The sequence below is a fragment of the Conger conger genome, chromosome 13 (assembly GCF_963514075.1).
Source record: "Conger conger chromosome 13, fConCon1.1, whole genome shotgun sequence".
Lineage (NCBI taxonomy): Eukaryota > Metazoa > Chordata > Actinopteri > Anguilliformes > Congridae > Conger > Conger conger.
The window spans coordinates 35,715,405-35,731,102 of NC_083772.1; the positions used below are offsets into that span (position 1 = coordinate 35,715,405).

The 15,698-nt window shown below is 46.9% G+C and overlaps 1 protein-coding gene across 8 annotated transcripts in view; it reads right to left on the reverse strand.

Moving 5' to 3' along the window:
• LOC133108742 (unconventional myosin-XVIIIa-like) overlaps nt 1-15,698 on the reverse strand; it is a 106,704-nt gene that overhangs the window by 69,106 nt on the left and 21,900 nt on the right. Inside the window, exons 1-8 of one of the 8 annotated variants that reach the window (XM_061218455.1) lie at nt 12,602-12,966; nt 9,506-9,726; nt 8,771-8,814; nt 7,248-8,087; nt 6,612-6,689; nt 6,379-6,441; nt 3,868-3,933; nt 1,072-1,159 (exon numbers count right to left, since the gene is read on the reverse strand). In XM_061218455.1, the coding sequence (XP_061074439.1) occupies nt 1,072-1,159; nt 3,868-3,933; nt 6,379-6,441; nt 6,612-6,689; nt 7,248-8,087; nt 8,771-8,814; nt 9,506-9,545 (1,219 nt within the window). In that variant the 5' untranslated portion in view covers nt 9,546-9,726; nt 12,602-12,966. Of the gene's footprint in view, nt 1-1,071; nt 1,160-3,867; nt 3,934-6,378; nt 6,442-6,611; nt 6,690-7,247; nt 8,088-8,770; nt 8,815-9,505; nt 9,727-12,601; nt 12,968-15,698 lie in introns of those variants that run through there. The other 7 variants (XM_061218448.1, XM_061218450.1, XM_061218449.1 and 4 more) reach the window with 7 other exon arrangements.

Genomic DNA, 15,698 nt, shown 5'->3' on the forward strand with positions numbered 1-15,698 from the left:
CTGGGGGCGGGGTCAAAGGTCACGATCAACACCTACCCAATGGCTGTGCCTGAGCTTGTGACATACTCCAATAAGCAAAAACACTCAAGTGGGTCTGTGCAGCCGTTATGCTAATTTCACGCTAACACATCTGCCGGATGTTTTCTGGGTAGTTTACATATTATCAATTTACACAGCAGTTCCAAGCAGTTCCAGAAACAGGGAAATCCAAACCAAGACTTGCAATTATCGATGTTTAAACTAAAATATGTTTCTGTGCTTTTTGTTTGTAATGACAAGCTGAAAACAAAATTCGCTTTTTCATTACATTCAGTAAATTCTTTGTAACCGTATGAACGCCGTCTTAAAGTACACTGTCACACGGCAGGTGACTCCCCTGGGAGGGAGATGCAGCACTTTCAGGATTTGTGCCGCATTCAGAAAATATATACAATTGTAACACTTGTGTATTTTCACACCAAAGGTTTTTTCCATCCACTTCCTGGAAAATGAGATTTTATGAGATTTGACTTCATTGTGTATCCACATTTCATTCCCCCCCAATCAATATCCTTTTTACACAGTGGTGCATATCCTCATTTGACATCACCTTCCTCATTTGAAGTCAGTCAAATCGACTCCCCGCCCTTCAAAAAGTATCCATCACTCGTGTATACGTCACACCACAGAAGCTAGTGCTGCTCCAATTTCCATTTCGGCTAGTCTTCAATTGTCTAATGATGTTGTGGAAGGATGTCTACTGATGTTGTGGAAGGATGTCTACTGATGTTGTGGAAGGATGTCTAATGATGTTGTGGAAGGATGTCTAATGATGTTGTGGAAGGATGTCTACTGATGTTGTGGAAGGATGTCTACTGTTGTTGTGGAAGGATGTCTACTGATGTTGTGGAAGGATGTCTAATGATGCTGTGGAAGGATGTCTACTGATGTTGTGGAAGGATGTCTACTGATGTTGTGGAAGGATGTCTAATGATGTTGTGGAAGGATGTCTACTGATGTTGTGGAAGGATGTCTACTGATGTTGTGGAAGGATGTCTAATGATGTTGTGGAAGGATGTCTCAGATACTTGCCCAAGGAGAAGCCATCCTTGTGGACCAGCCACACTTTTTCTGAGCCATACCAAGCCTGCTCTGCCGCAATCTGCTCCTCTGACTTCACCTGTGAGAGACAAGGGTCAAAGGTCAGGGCAGATATATTAATTATTCACAACACATCGAGAGGTCAGCACTGAAATGCACCGAGAGTCACGTTGTACAACCACAAGGGTATGTCACAGAGTAAAGGAACCTTTTGTTTCAAAGTCCCTTTCTCTATTGTGTGATTGTGGTCTCTGACCAAGGCACAGGGCCCAGGTCTGACGGTAAAGAACCTCTGCTGGAATCTGCACTAATGAAGCCTCTCTCTGCTTTGGGACACAATAGGTTAATACACTGAAAGTGGGAACATTATTGGGAGTAATCTCAATTCTATTCAACATCAGGCCAGAAGCTGTGAAAGCATATTTTGGCAGGCTAATTGGCTAATCTCAATGAAAATGATGAAATATTTGGAATGATGATAAAAGCACTGTCCCTCTTCCAGAACTGTGAATTCAATCAATCACTTTAAATGAAAACATCAACCAACAACTACCTGCCTGCATGTAAGAGCTAGCTAACACACATGGGCTGGTTTTATATGGGGATATATACATTACAATGTAGGCTAGGATGCTGCGGCACTTAACTTGAATTGCTTCAGTATATATAAGCTGTGTAAACAGATGCTTATATATAAACAAATAATAAATAATAAATGGATGCTAAAAACACAGGAGACTGTGTACTGAGTGTGTACACAGTACATTCATCTTATCAAGTGCACATCTGACATTAATGAAACTTGAAGTGGTTTCTTTTGTTTGGTTTCAGTAGTGGTCTTGAACAAAAATTGACAGCAAAGAAAAAATGTACTGGCATGCAAATGGAAAATATATTTTGCTTGAGGGGAAAATAAATACTGAATACTGTTCAATCTCCCCCTTTACTAACAGGAGTAATGGTTTGTAGAGAGGCTGATAATGTAGCCTCTCATTATGCAGTGAGCCTCTTCAGTCTCAAAACTCACGCTTCTATCTTTATAACCTATTATAAGGTGCCATTAGGGACAACAGTTCCTCATTTTGTAACATGTGGGTGGCAAAACAAGTGTGTGGGGACCTCAACTTCTCTGCGTTTTTGGAGATCCACATACTACAAGAAATAAGTAATGTCAGTATCCTTTTCAAACAAGTGTCCAGTGGACCAAATGCAGAATAGTTTCTCATTCTGAAACTTCGGAGAAACGTTGATAGATTGGCCATTGTTTACTTAACATTTCTCTGGAACAATTATCATTGTTCTCTGTTTCGCCATTGTAGACTTCTACAAAAGTACTTATACATAGCAATGCCATTATCTACGTCTTGTATCGGCTCTCTCTAACAAGATGAGCCCGAGTACAACCGTTTCTGGCCAGTATTTGTAACATAGTTCGAGATTATATGCGTTACCCCCATCTGTGTGTAAGAAACTTCAGCTCACAAAGAACCAACTACGGGAATATTATAGAAGTTACAACTAAAAAGCGTTTTAGCTAATGACATTACGTTTCCAATGGCTTGCATAAGACTACACAGCATTTTTTCTGAATGAAACTGCAGTATTTTCAATGCACATGCGGACTCTGCTGCGCATCGGCAAAAACAGTTCTTCAGATTTTATGCCGAAAAAGGTTGATGTTTTACAAAAAAATATATATTTTGCAGTGCCTATATCTAAATAGAGGACTTCCTTTGGAGGACTTCCAAGGAATCTGTCCAAGTGAATATTTCTGAGGAAGACAGTGGAAACACCGTTGAGAACACAATAGAGGGCACCCCATTTTATATCGATGAGCATCTAAATACATTCTCAAAATATTTTATGATTATTCCGTATGCTTATAAATAAGGAGCCAGCCTGCTTTTGAATAATAAATAGCATGTGATATGTGCTTGACTTGTTCATGGGGGTTGGGTAATTGACAAAAACTTCAATCAATGGACTTCAATGAAAATATTAGTATACAAGATGGTATTATTGTGATTATTGTACTGATTTTTTTATGATCTTCTCAGCCTTTTGCTGTCTGAGGATAGCAGAGGGAGTTTGGAACAGAGAAGGAGAAGGTGCAAACCCTTTTTTCAGGATAAAAGTGTTATATAGCTTAGAAAGCAAAATGCAGTATTTTACATCTCATAAGACCCATAATATCATTTATCTTTCATGTCTTCTTTTGGAATCTCCAAAAACATACTTTGGAGTCTTTTCCTCTTTTTAGTGTTTGAGCTTCTGTAACTCTGTTTTAGTCATACTTGGAGTAATTCTAATTATTTACCTTTCAGGAGAGACCAGGATTATGCCTGTAGTCAAAAGGGTTCAAGAAGTAAGTAAGAAGTATCCAAAGCAAGCATTTGACGATTGTGCCTTGACTGTTAAATATGGCCCGTGATGTAACCTGAAACAAACCCTTCTCTTTTTGGAGATATTTTGGAGTGGATGTTTTTGACTGGCCCAGACAGTTATTGTGCGTAATAATGGGTAAGTCAGATACTAGAAGGTTCTGCAGAAATGCAGGCTTGCATTTTGCAAATCTAGCGCTATTTGTGAGTTTGTGGTTGACAGAAAGAAAATATATCTCCAGAGCAGCTTAGGTTTCTGTACAACTGACTGAACGGCAGGAAGGGGGGGTGGGAGGCCACAGCATTCCACACACAGACCACACTTGACGGAGCACTTTGGGGAGGGGGGGTGGAGGGAGAGGACGAGGGGAATGGGATTTACAGACAGGCACAATGCAGGCCAAACCTTGGGCAGGGCGGTAGCAGTGTGAGCCGCCTGTAGGATGGCCACGGGGTCCTCATCCACCTGCCCCTGGGGGCGCGTGGGCATGGGGGGAGGGAGGACGAAAGTCAAGAGTCAACCAAAAGCGTCCAGCCCCAAAGACACACACACACACGCTTTTCATGCTTCACACTGTTAAAGCAACATTCAGACACAAGGTCTTTGTTAGAGAGTGCACAGAGAGAAGACACACTCAGGAGTGCATATACAATCACCTGCAAAAGTATTGGAACAGCAAGGTCAATTCCTTCATTTTTCCTATACACTGAAGACAACTGAGGTCAAAAGATGTGCATGAGATGCCAGATCTGAATTTCCTCGTCCATTTATCTAGATTTGTTAAACAACTTATCACTGTTTGTATCAAACCACCCACCAATCTTTACATGAGCAAAAGTATTAGAACATTTCTTGTTGCCCATGTGTGTCCTGTTAGATTGGTTGGTTAAATAATCATTCGTTCTGAATGTCTACTCTTGGTTTTAGCCTTGGGTTTGCCTGTGAAGACTGAATTTCTGCTTGAAAATGATAGGTGCTATGTTCCAAGTAGTTTAACATATCTAGGTGTAAATACCAGGAAATAAAAACTGAAGTTCTGAACTCTTGTCCCGTGTTCATCTTTATCTCAACCACAAATGTATTCAGTGTATTACAAAAAAAGGGAATTGGCCTTGCTGTTCCAATACTCTTGGAGGGGACTATACATGGCATTAAGGCACAGTTGGCTGGTTTTCTTTAAGTATACCAAGGACTTCCTGCTCATAAACTTAAGGATAAACTTTACAAGCAATAGATTACTGCATCAATGCATCTACACCCTGCTGTAAAGTCCAGCTATGCCAGCTTGACCAACTTGAAAACTGAGCTGGTCAAGCTGGTCATATGCTGGTCCAGCTGGGTATGAACTGGTCAACCAGCTACCAGCTGTTTCAAAACCCAGCTTGAGCTTTTCAGCAGGGCAGTCTTCACATTTGAGGAAATGCTAAAACACACAGGTGGCCAGGTGTCATGTCATTAACGATAGGGGGCAAGTTTTGATTGAAGGGTGCGTTTCTGAACTTATACATTAATCAAAGCTATGAGCATTAGGATGAAATGGTCCGCCGTTAGCACAGTAACAGATAGATTTTCTGATTGAATGTGAGACAGAGGGGGGAGGTTGTCGGAGGTTAATGCTCTCGGGGTGTGACACGGGGTCCCGCATAATGAGATGAGATGGCTATAAACAGAGTCTGAGAAAGCACAGGAACACCTGTCACTCACACACTCAGCGCAGACAGCCTGACTGACACACACGGGGGCAGGGGGGTAAATTAGGCTGGGTATGATGAGAGGTGGGGTTGGGGGCACGGGGGACCCTGCTGTAAAATCCAGCAATGCCAGCTTGACGAGCTTGAAAATTGAGCTGGTCAAGCTGGTCATAAAGCTGGTCTAGCTGGGTATGAGCTGGTCAACCAGCTAGTGCTAGTAGCTTGTTTGCGCTAGCTGGTCAGCTACCAGCTATATCAAAACATAGCTTGAGCTGGTCAAACCATGTCAAGCTGGGAGATGGTCTGACCTGGTCAACCAGCTAAACCATGTTGAGCTGGGAGCTGGTCTGAACCGGCCAACCACCTACCATCTGTTTCAAAACCTAGCATAAGCTAGCAGGGTAGGGCAGTCTTGGGCACAATATAGTGGGGGGGGGGGGTTAGATGAGGAAAGCGGCCTTACACTCCAACAGGACACACGAGCGCAAACTCTGAGCAGGTCGTGGGCAGGGGTCGCAGGGGGGTCATCGAAAGACGCCACGGGCTCCAGCTACCCACACCACAGCCAGCGAAGACACCGGCAGCCAAGAAGCAGGGGAGTGGGAGAGAGGGAGAGATGAGTGCAGAACAGACACAGGAAAGAAGAACAGCAGCAGGAACAGAACGACAGGGGCGCACAGGGGCGATGGAGGAAGGGCGACGGTCTGTGGGGCTTTATCTGAGCTTGGCGGTTTTAAATGATACTAAATTCACATAACCACTCTGAAACAGACCACTGCCACAAACATGCAAATCCAGTTACAGCTACACGATCCAACCGGTTCCTTTTTCAAACGAAAGCAGTTATAATCACAGATTAGTGAAACTCATGCATATTGTGACACACCCGCCATTGGTGTGAGAAACAGTCAGGGAAAGAGAGAGAAAAAGGAGAGATGAGTAAGGACACCTGGAAAATGAGAGAGATTAATAGACAGGATTAATCCGAGAGGGTGTCAGGGGTCAAACCACAGCACACACCCCGGCAACGAGGTGCAGCCACCCTGGGGGTGACCCCCAAAACCAACCCCCCCACCAGTCTGTTGGTAGGGTCAGAACAGCCCTTTTCATGGGCCCGTTTGGTGTCTGGTTCAGGGAGGCCCCAGGGTGACTGCCACGCCCGTGCCAGTGCAGAAACAGGAAGCGTGTGTTACTATGACTACAGCAAGGCATGATGGGAGATTACAGGTGCGCCGAAGATTCTCTCGAGTCGTCTCTGAGCTTCTTCTGTGGCACTCAGCGGCGCCTCCTAGAGGTCAGAGCAGGGAGAGGTTGAGCCGAGCAGCAGCCTCTGCCAGCAGGTTACAGCCAAGCTAACAGCAGCCGTAGTGCTACCGCTAACCCATAGGCAGTAACGGGCCACAGCAGTGCTAACAGGCTGACACATGAGTGCGCACACAAAAACACACAAAAACACACCTGTTTTATTGGGGCAGGTGTGCCCTTTGACAGACCGCTCCTGACTGTAACACGGGATAGGCGAGAGGCAGCCTTCACCTTTTAACAACACACACAGAAACACACACACACACACACACACACACGTGTATGCACAAATACAGGGTTCGTGTTTTATTGATCGAGCCAATAGAAATGATAAAGCACACTAAAAACCCAGTGCATTACTATCACAGATAAGAGCATAGTCATTAGTTCCACTGCACAGAGAGACCATAGAGATAACAATCAGCATTTAGTTCACTGAAAAAAAAATTCAAGGCCAAAACACTCAGCACAAAGGAAGCAATTCAATTAGTCTGCTAGCCCTGGAGGGTCACACCATTTCTACTACAGCAAGTAGACAGGCGGCTACACTACACTGGTAAAAAACTGCACGATTCTGCTCACACAAGGGAGCAACGTTTCTCAAAAGGGATTTATCGGGGAAGGACTGTTAGCCGCCATCCATTCACAAACACCGCTCTCCATTAGGCGAGAGAAACAAAAACGTCCCACACATGTGAGGCACACACAACACACTACATGCTGCACACTACACGCTCCACGCTACATGCTGCACACTACACGCTCCACACTACATGCTGCACACCGTACCTCTGATTTGACTGGAGCAGATATTTTGGGGCCTGGGTGGGATGGAGAGGGTTTGGGAGCAGGGACAAACCCAGCGGGGGGCGAGAGAGAGGCAGGTTTGGGGGCACGGACAAACCCAGTAGGGGGCGAGAGAGAGGCGGGTTTGGGGGCAGGGACAAAGCCAGCGGGGGGCGAGAGAGAGGCAGGTTTGGGGGCAGGGACAAACCCAGCAGGGCGAGAAGGGGGTTCCGATTTGGCTTGACGGGAGACAGCAGACGGTGGGGGGGAGAGGGGGGGTGGCACTGGGGCCTTATGGTCCTGTTTTTGGGGTGAGGTTTGGGGGGCCGGCTCAGGGTTCAGTGGTGGCCTCTCCTCCGTGGGCCGGGGGCACTGTGCCGCCTCCTGCTTGTGTAGGCGTGGCCTGTGCTCAAAGATTGCGCTCCTGCTTCGGCCAATCGGGCCGGCTGGCCCCTCCTCCAGCTCCTCCTTCTTGATGGTGTCGTGTTTGAAGGAGAAGACGGGCATCTTGGGCACCCTTGGGACGGGGGCGGGTTTGGGAGGCTGGCTGGCCTGCTCTCGTCCAGACGTGGTCACGGGCGGGGTGACAGGCGGGGTCACCGGGGCAGCCGTGGGCCCCTCCTCTTTCCTCCCCACCGTCACCCCATTCCTGTAGGACGTGCCCTGGTCATCCTTGGCCCCTGGCTCGCTCCTGCTCCCATTCAGCTCCGGGGTCTGCAGGGGCCCTATCCGTCGAGGCAGGGAGGGGCTGCGGGCACGGGCTGGGCCCCTGGAGGGCTCTGGGCTTTTGGCCCTTGCGGGGCCTGAGGACATGACGCTGTCCAAACTGCCATTGCTGTCAGACTGAGAACAGGAAGGGGGCGTAGGACAGTAAAGGTCGAGAAGGAAATGGACGGGGCAAAAACAGACGCTAAAGAACGAGACCGGGCAGTGGCTATCCCTAACGAATGCCCAGAAGACCTCAAGTCCTCCACTCTACACTCTTAACCTCAACACCACCCAGGGAGACAGTGAAGGCACAGGTGAGAAAGGGTGTGGCCATGCCTAGCTAAGGGCTTCTATTTAGCAAATAAACAGCTCATTCCAAACACTTATTTTTCTCTCTGCTGCCAACAACGCTCACACCGGCAGAGCAGAATAACTCCAACTCCAGGAGGGATAGCCGATACGCTGTTTTTGCTCCAACCACTTATTCTGACTTCATTCTCAAAACAGTTACATGAGCCAGCATGGGATCATCCCCTAAATACACCAGTAAAACTTCACCAAGGGATGGGAGCAGTTGCCAATCTCTCTTTTACTAGATGATTCATTCTGCACCAGTTTGTGCCGGTCGTCACGGAAAGAAATCAGGCCCCAAACACTTCAGAGGAATGTAAACAGCAACTGGAGGGACTCCACCACCCATAACCACACATAGCGCCCCCTGCCAACAAAAACATTTACTAAATATTCAGAGGTCTCTCTCTTCTCCCTGGGTCCTAGCTGCAGGTTTTTGGGGGACCTTTGGGGTGCAGGACACTTACACTCTCTTTTGCACTTTTGGCCCCAACTTTCACCTCATCTTTCACCTGTAATGGGGGCAAGGATGGAGAGGGGCAGGGTCAAACCCAGGCCACCTTTACAGAACACGCAAAAATGCTTAACGCGGAACGCAAGCAACGTCACACAACACGCAAACATGGTCCTCATGCAGAACACACACCAAAGTCAGGCAGCACACAAATATGGGTGTCATGTAAAATACACACCTGGTAATGATCCCAATTTGGTGGGATAAGCCAGATATTGTACATATAATAACATAGTATTATTTGTAAATGTTATTTTATGATTGATAACAGCTACATTACATTTTGGCATTTGGCAGACGCTCTTATCCAGAGTGACATACAGTTGATTAGATGATCCCCCCTGGAGCAATGCAGGGTTAAGGGCCTTGCTCAAGGGCCCAACGGCTGTGCGGATCTTATTGTGGCTACACCGGGAATCGAACTGCCGACCTTGCGGGTCCCACTCGTTTACCTTAACCACTACGCAACAGTTGCCACACAGAAGAAAGTTGTACGAATGTTAGTTAGCTTTCTCCTCTCATCTCCAGAGCACACAAGCATTTTGGGACCAAGTGAGCTCAAACCATGCAACAACCTCACAGGGACAGCCCCCCCCCCCCCCCCCTTCCCAATCGAGAAAGCACACCACCCCCATCCAAGAACTGGGTGCTACTGTCCTGCATGCAGAGGAATTCAGAATTCCACTTCCCTTTTTCTCCCAGAAGGAAAACCGCGATGAGAACGCCATGGCAACTGCTCTGCGGTCATGAGCTGTGTGGGAGGGGAGAGGGGGTAGGGGGGCACAGGGCTGGAGATTTCGGGGTGCAGGAGATGTGGGGAGTCTCTGGACAGTGGAGAGCGGGTTCTGGGGGTCAGACCCAGAGCGTCAGAAGGCCCAGGGGCCCTGGAGGGGGAGGGGTCGAACCGGGCTGGAAAGCAGGAGGACCACAGGGCACAGTCAGAAGAGAGAAACACAAACAGCCACACACTCTCTCACACACTCACACACACACACACACACACATACACACACTCACTCACATACACATACACACACTCTCTCTCACATATACACACACACTCATACACTCACACACACACACACTCTCACACACACACTCGCACACACCGCCACTCCACTATCTTATCTCTGCCAAACTAATTTAGCGACACCCATTTCTTCACTGGGAATCCGGAATGGAGGAAAGCCAGACAGGCCGTTACACAGAGAGGCAGGGAGAGAAGGAACTTAACCACTTTAAGGCAGGGAGAGAAGGAACTTAACTTCTTTAAGGCAGGGAGAGAAGGAACTTAACTTCTTTAAGGCAGGGAGAGAAGGAACTTAACTTCTTTAAGGCAGGGAGAGAAGGAACTTAACCACTTTAAGGCAGGGAGAAAGTGGTACAAATGGTTGGCATTTATATAGCACCTTTATCCAAAGCACTGTAAAATTGATGCTTCTAATTCACCCATTCATACACACACTCACACACCAACAGTGATTGCACCACCCAGCTCGTCAGGAGCATTTGGGGGCTAGGTATCTTGCTCAGGGACACTTCAACACACTCAGGGCGGGATCGAACTGGCAACCCTCCGACTGCCAGACAACTGCTCTTGAGCCAATGTCGCGCCACATATCAGCGGTACAGGTCAGTCTCTTAGCAACACTGTCTGTAGTACAGGTCAGTCTCTTAGCAACACTGTCTGTAGTACAGGTCAGTCTCTTAGCAACACTGTCTGTAGTACAGGTCAGTCTCTTAGCAACACTGTCTGTAGTACAGGTCAGTCGCTTAGCAACACTGTCTGTAGTACAGGTCAGTCTCTTAGCAACACTGTCTGTAGTACAGGTCAGTCTGTTAGCAACACTGTCTGTAGCACAGGTCAGTCTCTCAGCAACACCGTCTGTAGTACAGGTCAGTCTCTTAGCAACACTGTCTGTAGTACAGGTCAGTCTCTTAGCAACACTGTGGTACACGTCACTCTCTTAACACTGTAGTACAGGTCTGGTATGCTTATCTTGGGACAGAATTTCTGAGGAGTTTATTTTAGGATCAAAGATTACTGTACCTCCAAGTCATGCATCTCTCGATCTCTCTAACCCTACCAGTTTCTAACAAAACAAAAATGCATACAGACCAAGATGAGCCAACAGTATTCTGACACTGATGACATCACAGGAGACAGACAGTCTGCCCAAAGGGTCTGTCAGGGCAAGGCCTGGATTCTGCCCTCTCTCAGCCGGGGAGGCCAGAGATTAGCCCACACAGCCGGGGGAAACCCTCTACCCCTCTCCTGAACAGACAGACTCTTTCACAGCTTTAACCAATCAATACACAGAGCTCTTTAACAAATACTTCTTTTTTTTGCCAAATTACACACCAGTGACTTACACACTGCCAAATTACACTATGCCGAATTACACACCACCAATTAGTGTACACACCGCTGAATTTCACACCACTGAATTACACACCACTACACTACACACTGCCAAATTTCACAGCCACAGTAAATAAAAACATCAGTTTGAGGACCAATATACCAGTCTCAAAACCACAGGACTGAAAAAGGCGCCTTCAAAAACTCTTCACAAGGTCTCTTCAAAAGTGTCTCCTCTAACTACAGAAACTTCCACCCTTTTATTCCTCTGGGCAGCTGAACAGACAATTAGTCAACTGGCTGCCTGAAGGAGCCAGCCACATGCACACACACACACACACACACACACACATTTCTCACATATTCACACACATGCACACACACATACACACACTGAACACACACATACACACACTGAACACACACACTGTACTGTACACACACCTTCCTTTTAATACATCAAACAGCCAGAGATTATTGACTACAATAATGTTCATAACATGCTCCACCAGCACAGAGACAGTGTGAGCAGAGTCCCCACAACACTGGTCCCCAGCCAGTCTGTAGCACACTGTAATCCTGTCCTATCCCTGATTCAGCCAGTCTGTAGCACACTGTAATCCTGTCCTATCCCTGATTCAGCCAGTCTGTAGCACACTGTAATCCTGTCCTATCCCTGATTCAGCCAGTCTGTAGCGCACTGTAATCCTGTCCTATCCCTGATTCAGCCAGTCTGTAGCACACTGTAATCCTGTCCTATCCCTGATTCAGCCAGTCTGTAGCGCACTGTAATCCTGTCCTATCCCTGATTCAGCCAGTCTGTAGCACACTGTAATCCTGTCCTATCCCTGATTCAGCCAGTCTGTAGCACACTGTAATCCTGTCCTATCCCTGATTCAGCCAGTCTGTAGCACACTGTAATCCTGTCCTATCCCTGATTCAGCTGGTCTGTAGCTCACAGTAACCCTCTCTTGTCCCTGATTCAGCTGGTCTGTAGCTCACAGTAACCCTCTCTTGTCCCTGATTCAGCTGGTCTGGAGCAGACAGTAACCCTCTCTTGTCCCTGATTCAGCTGGTCTGTAGCTCACAGTAACCCTCTCTTGTCCCTGATTCAGCTGGTCTGTAGCCCACAGTAACCCTCTCTTGTCCCTGATTCAGCTGGTCTGGAGCACAATGTAACCCTCTGCGTCTGTGATTCTGCTGGTCTGGAGCACACTGTAACCCTGGTTCCCTCCTGGACGGACTGCTGAGTGTGACCAGGACCGCAGCAGGACCCCGTCCCACTGAATCACGACCGGCCCTAAAAATAGTCGCAGCCACGCGGCCCTCGGACGACACCCTTAACCTGTAGGTTCCCCCGGACCGCACCGGCTCCAAGCGAGGGAGAGAGAGAGAGAGAGACAGAGAGAGAGAGAGCGTTACCTGGTGTCTGCAGAACGTCTGTCTGTCTGTCCCTAAGCGCCAGAGAGAGGTGAGAGTGCCGGGGCCACACCACACCAAGGGCCAGAGAGCGCGAGAGAGGGAGAGAACGAGAGTGAGAAAGAGACAGACGGAGAGAAAGAGAGAGAGGGAGAGGGAGAGATGTCACCCGTGGAGAAGCCAGGCTCTGAATGAGGGGAAGGTGGTGTAACACGACAGGCCGACGTCCGTGTTCCTGCGGCTGCTCCGATTGGCCGAGAGGGAGTGGGGGAGGAACAGCTGCTGCAGTGATACGAGCAGCACTAAAAATAGCCGCACCCCTTCCCTCTCCCTCCTCCAAGAATTTACAGCACTCACCCTGCACTAACAGCCTAACCCGGGTGTTTAGACCCACAACAATGTGTGTGTGTGTGTGAGAGTGTGTGTGTATATGTGTGTGTGAGAGTGTGTGTGTGTGTGTGTGAGAGAGAGAGAGTGTGTGTGTGTGTGTGTGTGTGTGAGAGTGTGTGTGTATATGTGTGAGAGAGAGTGTGTGTGTGTATGTGTGAGAGAGAGTGTGTGTGTGTGTGTGTGTGAGAGAGAGTGTGTGTGTGTGTGAGAGTGTGTGTGTGTGTGTGTGAGAGAGAGAGAGTGTGTGTGTGTGTGTGTGTGTGAGAGAGTGTGTGTGTATATGTGTGAGAGAGAGTGTGTGTGTGTATGTGTGAGAGAGAGTGTGTGTGTGTGTGTGTGTGAGAGAGAGTGTGTGTGTGTGTGAGAGTGTGTGTGTGTGAGAGAGAGAGAGTGTGTGTGTGTGTGTGTGTGTGTGTGAGAGTGTGCGAGAGTGAGTGTTAGAGAGAGAGACTGAGACAGTGTGTGTGTGTGTGTGTGTGTGTGTATGTGAGGAAGAGCAGTGTTTTCTGAATGAGATTTTTGGGAAGTTACAGTGAGAAAGAAAGACGAAGGCGATTGGCCGTTGACCTTAGTGTGCGCGTCTCTTCTCTGTAGCTCCAACATGTCTGTACTGCAGATGGGTGACAGTGCAAAGCTTCAACAGGAAACAGAGCACTGGCTGACACCCAGATTTATAGAGCAGAGACAGTGTTTCAGGAAATGATGCTTCTCACACCCAGGCCCTCGCAACAGGAAGTGTGATAATGCAGTGCTTTATGGGTACATATGCTTGAACCAAACATATTCCAGACTCAATTGTGAACCAGAGCTACAGGCAACCAAAAGGTAAAATAAAAACAAAATTTAAATAATTCAGTCAGTCAATTTACACTTACATTTAGACTGACTAAACATGTGCCTTAGTGTTGTCATAAAACTTGAAAGCTTTTTTTCTCTCTGAAGTAGAAAACATTTACTTGTTTTAAGTTACTTTTTGCTTGAAAAGTGAAATTCTCTCATCTCATCACTGTTGCACCTCATTGGCAATCTTCGTTAACAAAAAAGTAATAGTCTAAATATAAGACTAAAATACTTAAGATTTACTTATTATCAATCTTATAATGAATAACGAATTGGAATTATAACGAATTGGAAAATACTGTATGTTTATTTTCTTCATATTTATTGTTATTTTATATATCAGCATGCCAGTAGACCTGGACTGCATCTGAAATGGCATACTGTCTTACTATTTTGACATCCGAAACCACAGCTGCATGAAATAGTGTGCTAAAGCTACCCGGATGTCACACTATGTTCAGTGAAATATCATTGTGTGAACACTGGACACTATGCTGGCATTGTGCTAGGTCATGACCCCAGCAACCAGGAAGGCAGTGTTCAAACCAAAGTGGTGAAAGAGTTGAACAATTGAAATGTGAGTTTTACCATTACTCTTAACGGTAGTTAGAATTAATGGATATATATTTACTATATTTACTATATACTTACTAACAAGAAAAAACTGCTTTCCTCACACAATGTCACATTAAATAGCCGCCGTCATCAACTCACCACAAAGTAGTATGTCCGATAATCCATCTTACTTTCTATTTGTATACCAAAGCTGCCTTATGTATGCCGAATGATAGTATACATACTGTATATAGTGCGTAGTGCGCAGCGTGCGATATCGGACGCAGCCCTGGTGTCTAACCTGCGGAGATGTGAACCTCCTGACTGTCCAATGGGAGTCCTCAGAATGCAGCAGCTCAGCAGAAACTGACCCAGCCCCTTCCCCCAGGGACCTACATATGCATGCAGCATCTGTCAGGTGTCTCTCATGTCACAACAGGGGGTTCAGTTCCATGCCATGTTTCGGTAAACAAAGTAAAAGCTAGTCCAATTAACCTTTCACTGTCCAGGGATTTAAAACACAGGAAGAACACTTCACATTGCAGGCCAGTAGAGGGCGAACTACAGAAACTCCTGGCTGCACCAGATGGCATTTACTGCACTTCTCTCAGTGCGCCACCAGAGGGCAGTATACGCTTTAGAATAGATCTTTACACAGGTTTGTATAACGCGAAACAGGCACCCAGTGTCTGACATTGGCTTTCTGGAACCTAAAAAATACTTTGCGAAGTTGTGACACAAACTATTTAACCTCAGCACTTAGCTTATGTGGACAAAGCAGCACCAGAATGATGCTAATTTAAAGACAAACAGCTTCTCTGTGAGAGAACTGCATGATGGGAGAACTACACTGACCAAGCCCAAACTGGTGTGCGTGTGTGTATGTGTGTTTGTGTGTGTGTGTGTGTGTGTGTTTGTATGTGTGTGTGTGTGTGTACCTCTCCTCCACACATGCTGAGTGTGACAGAGGACCACAACCAGTGATGGGACGTGATAGGGCTGGGGGGGTCTCGCTATTAGAGATACCAGACCCCCCTCCACCTCCTCACTGATGATGTCATGTGCTGCAATAGCCTAGTTAATAGCCCCCACCATGGCGTCTCGCAATGCGTATCACAGAAAACAGATCTGACGCACATGTGGTGTGACAGCCTGCTCATCTCCATATGGGAGGGGACTGGGATATCCTCACATCTGAAATAATGTGTTGAGCCTGCTAAACAACTGTATAGCCACAAGGAAAGGTTTGTATGTAAACTGTGGAGTCTGTGTACATATTCCCATTGTCACATCAATTTCAAATCTCAAGTTGTGC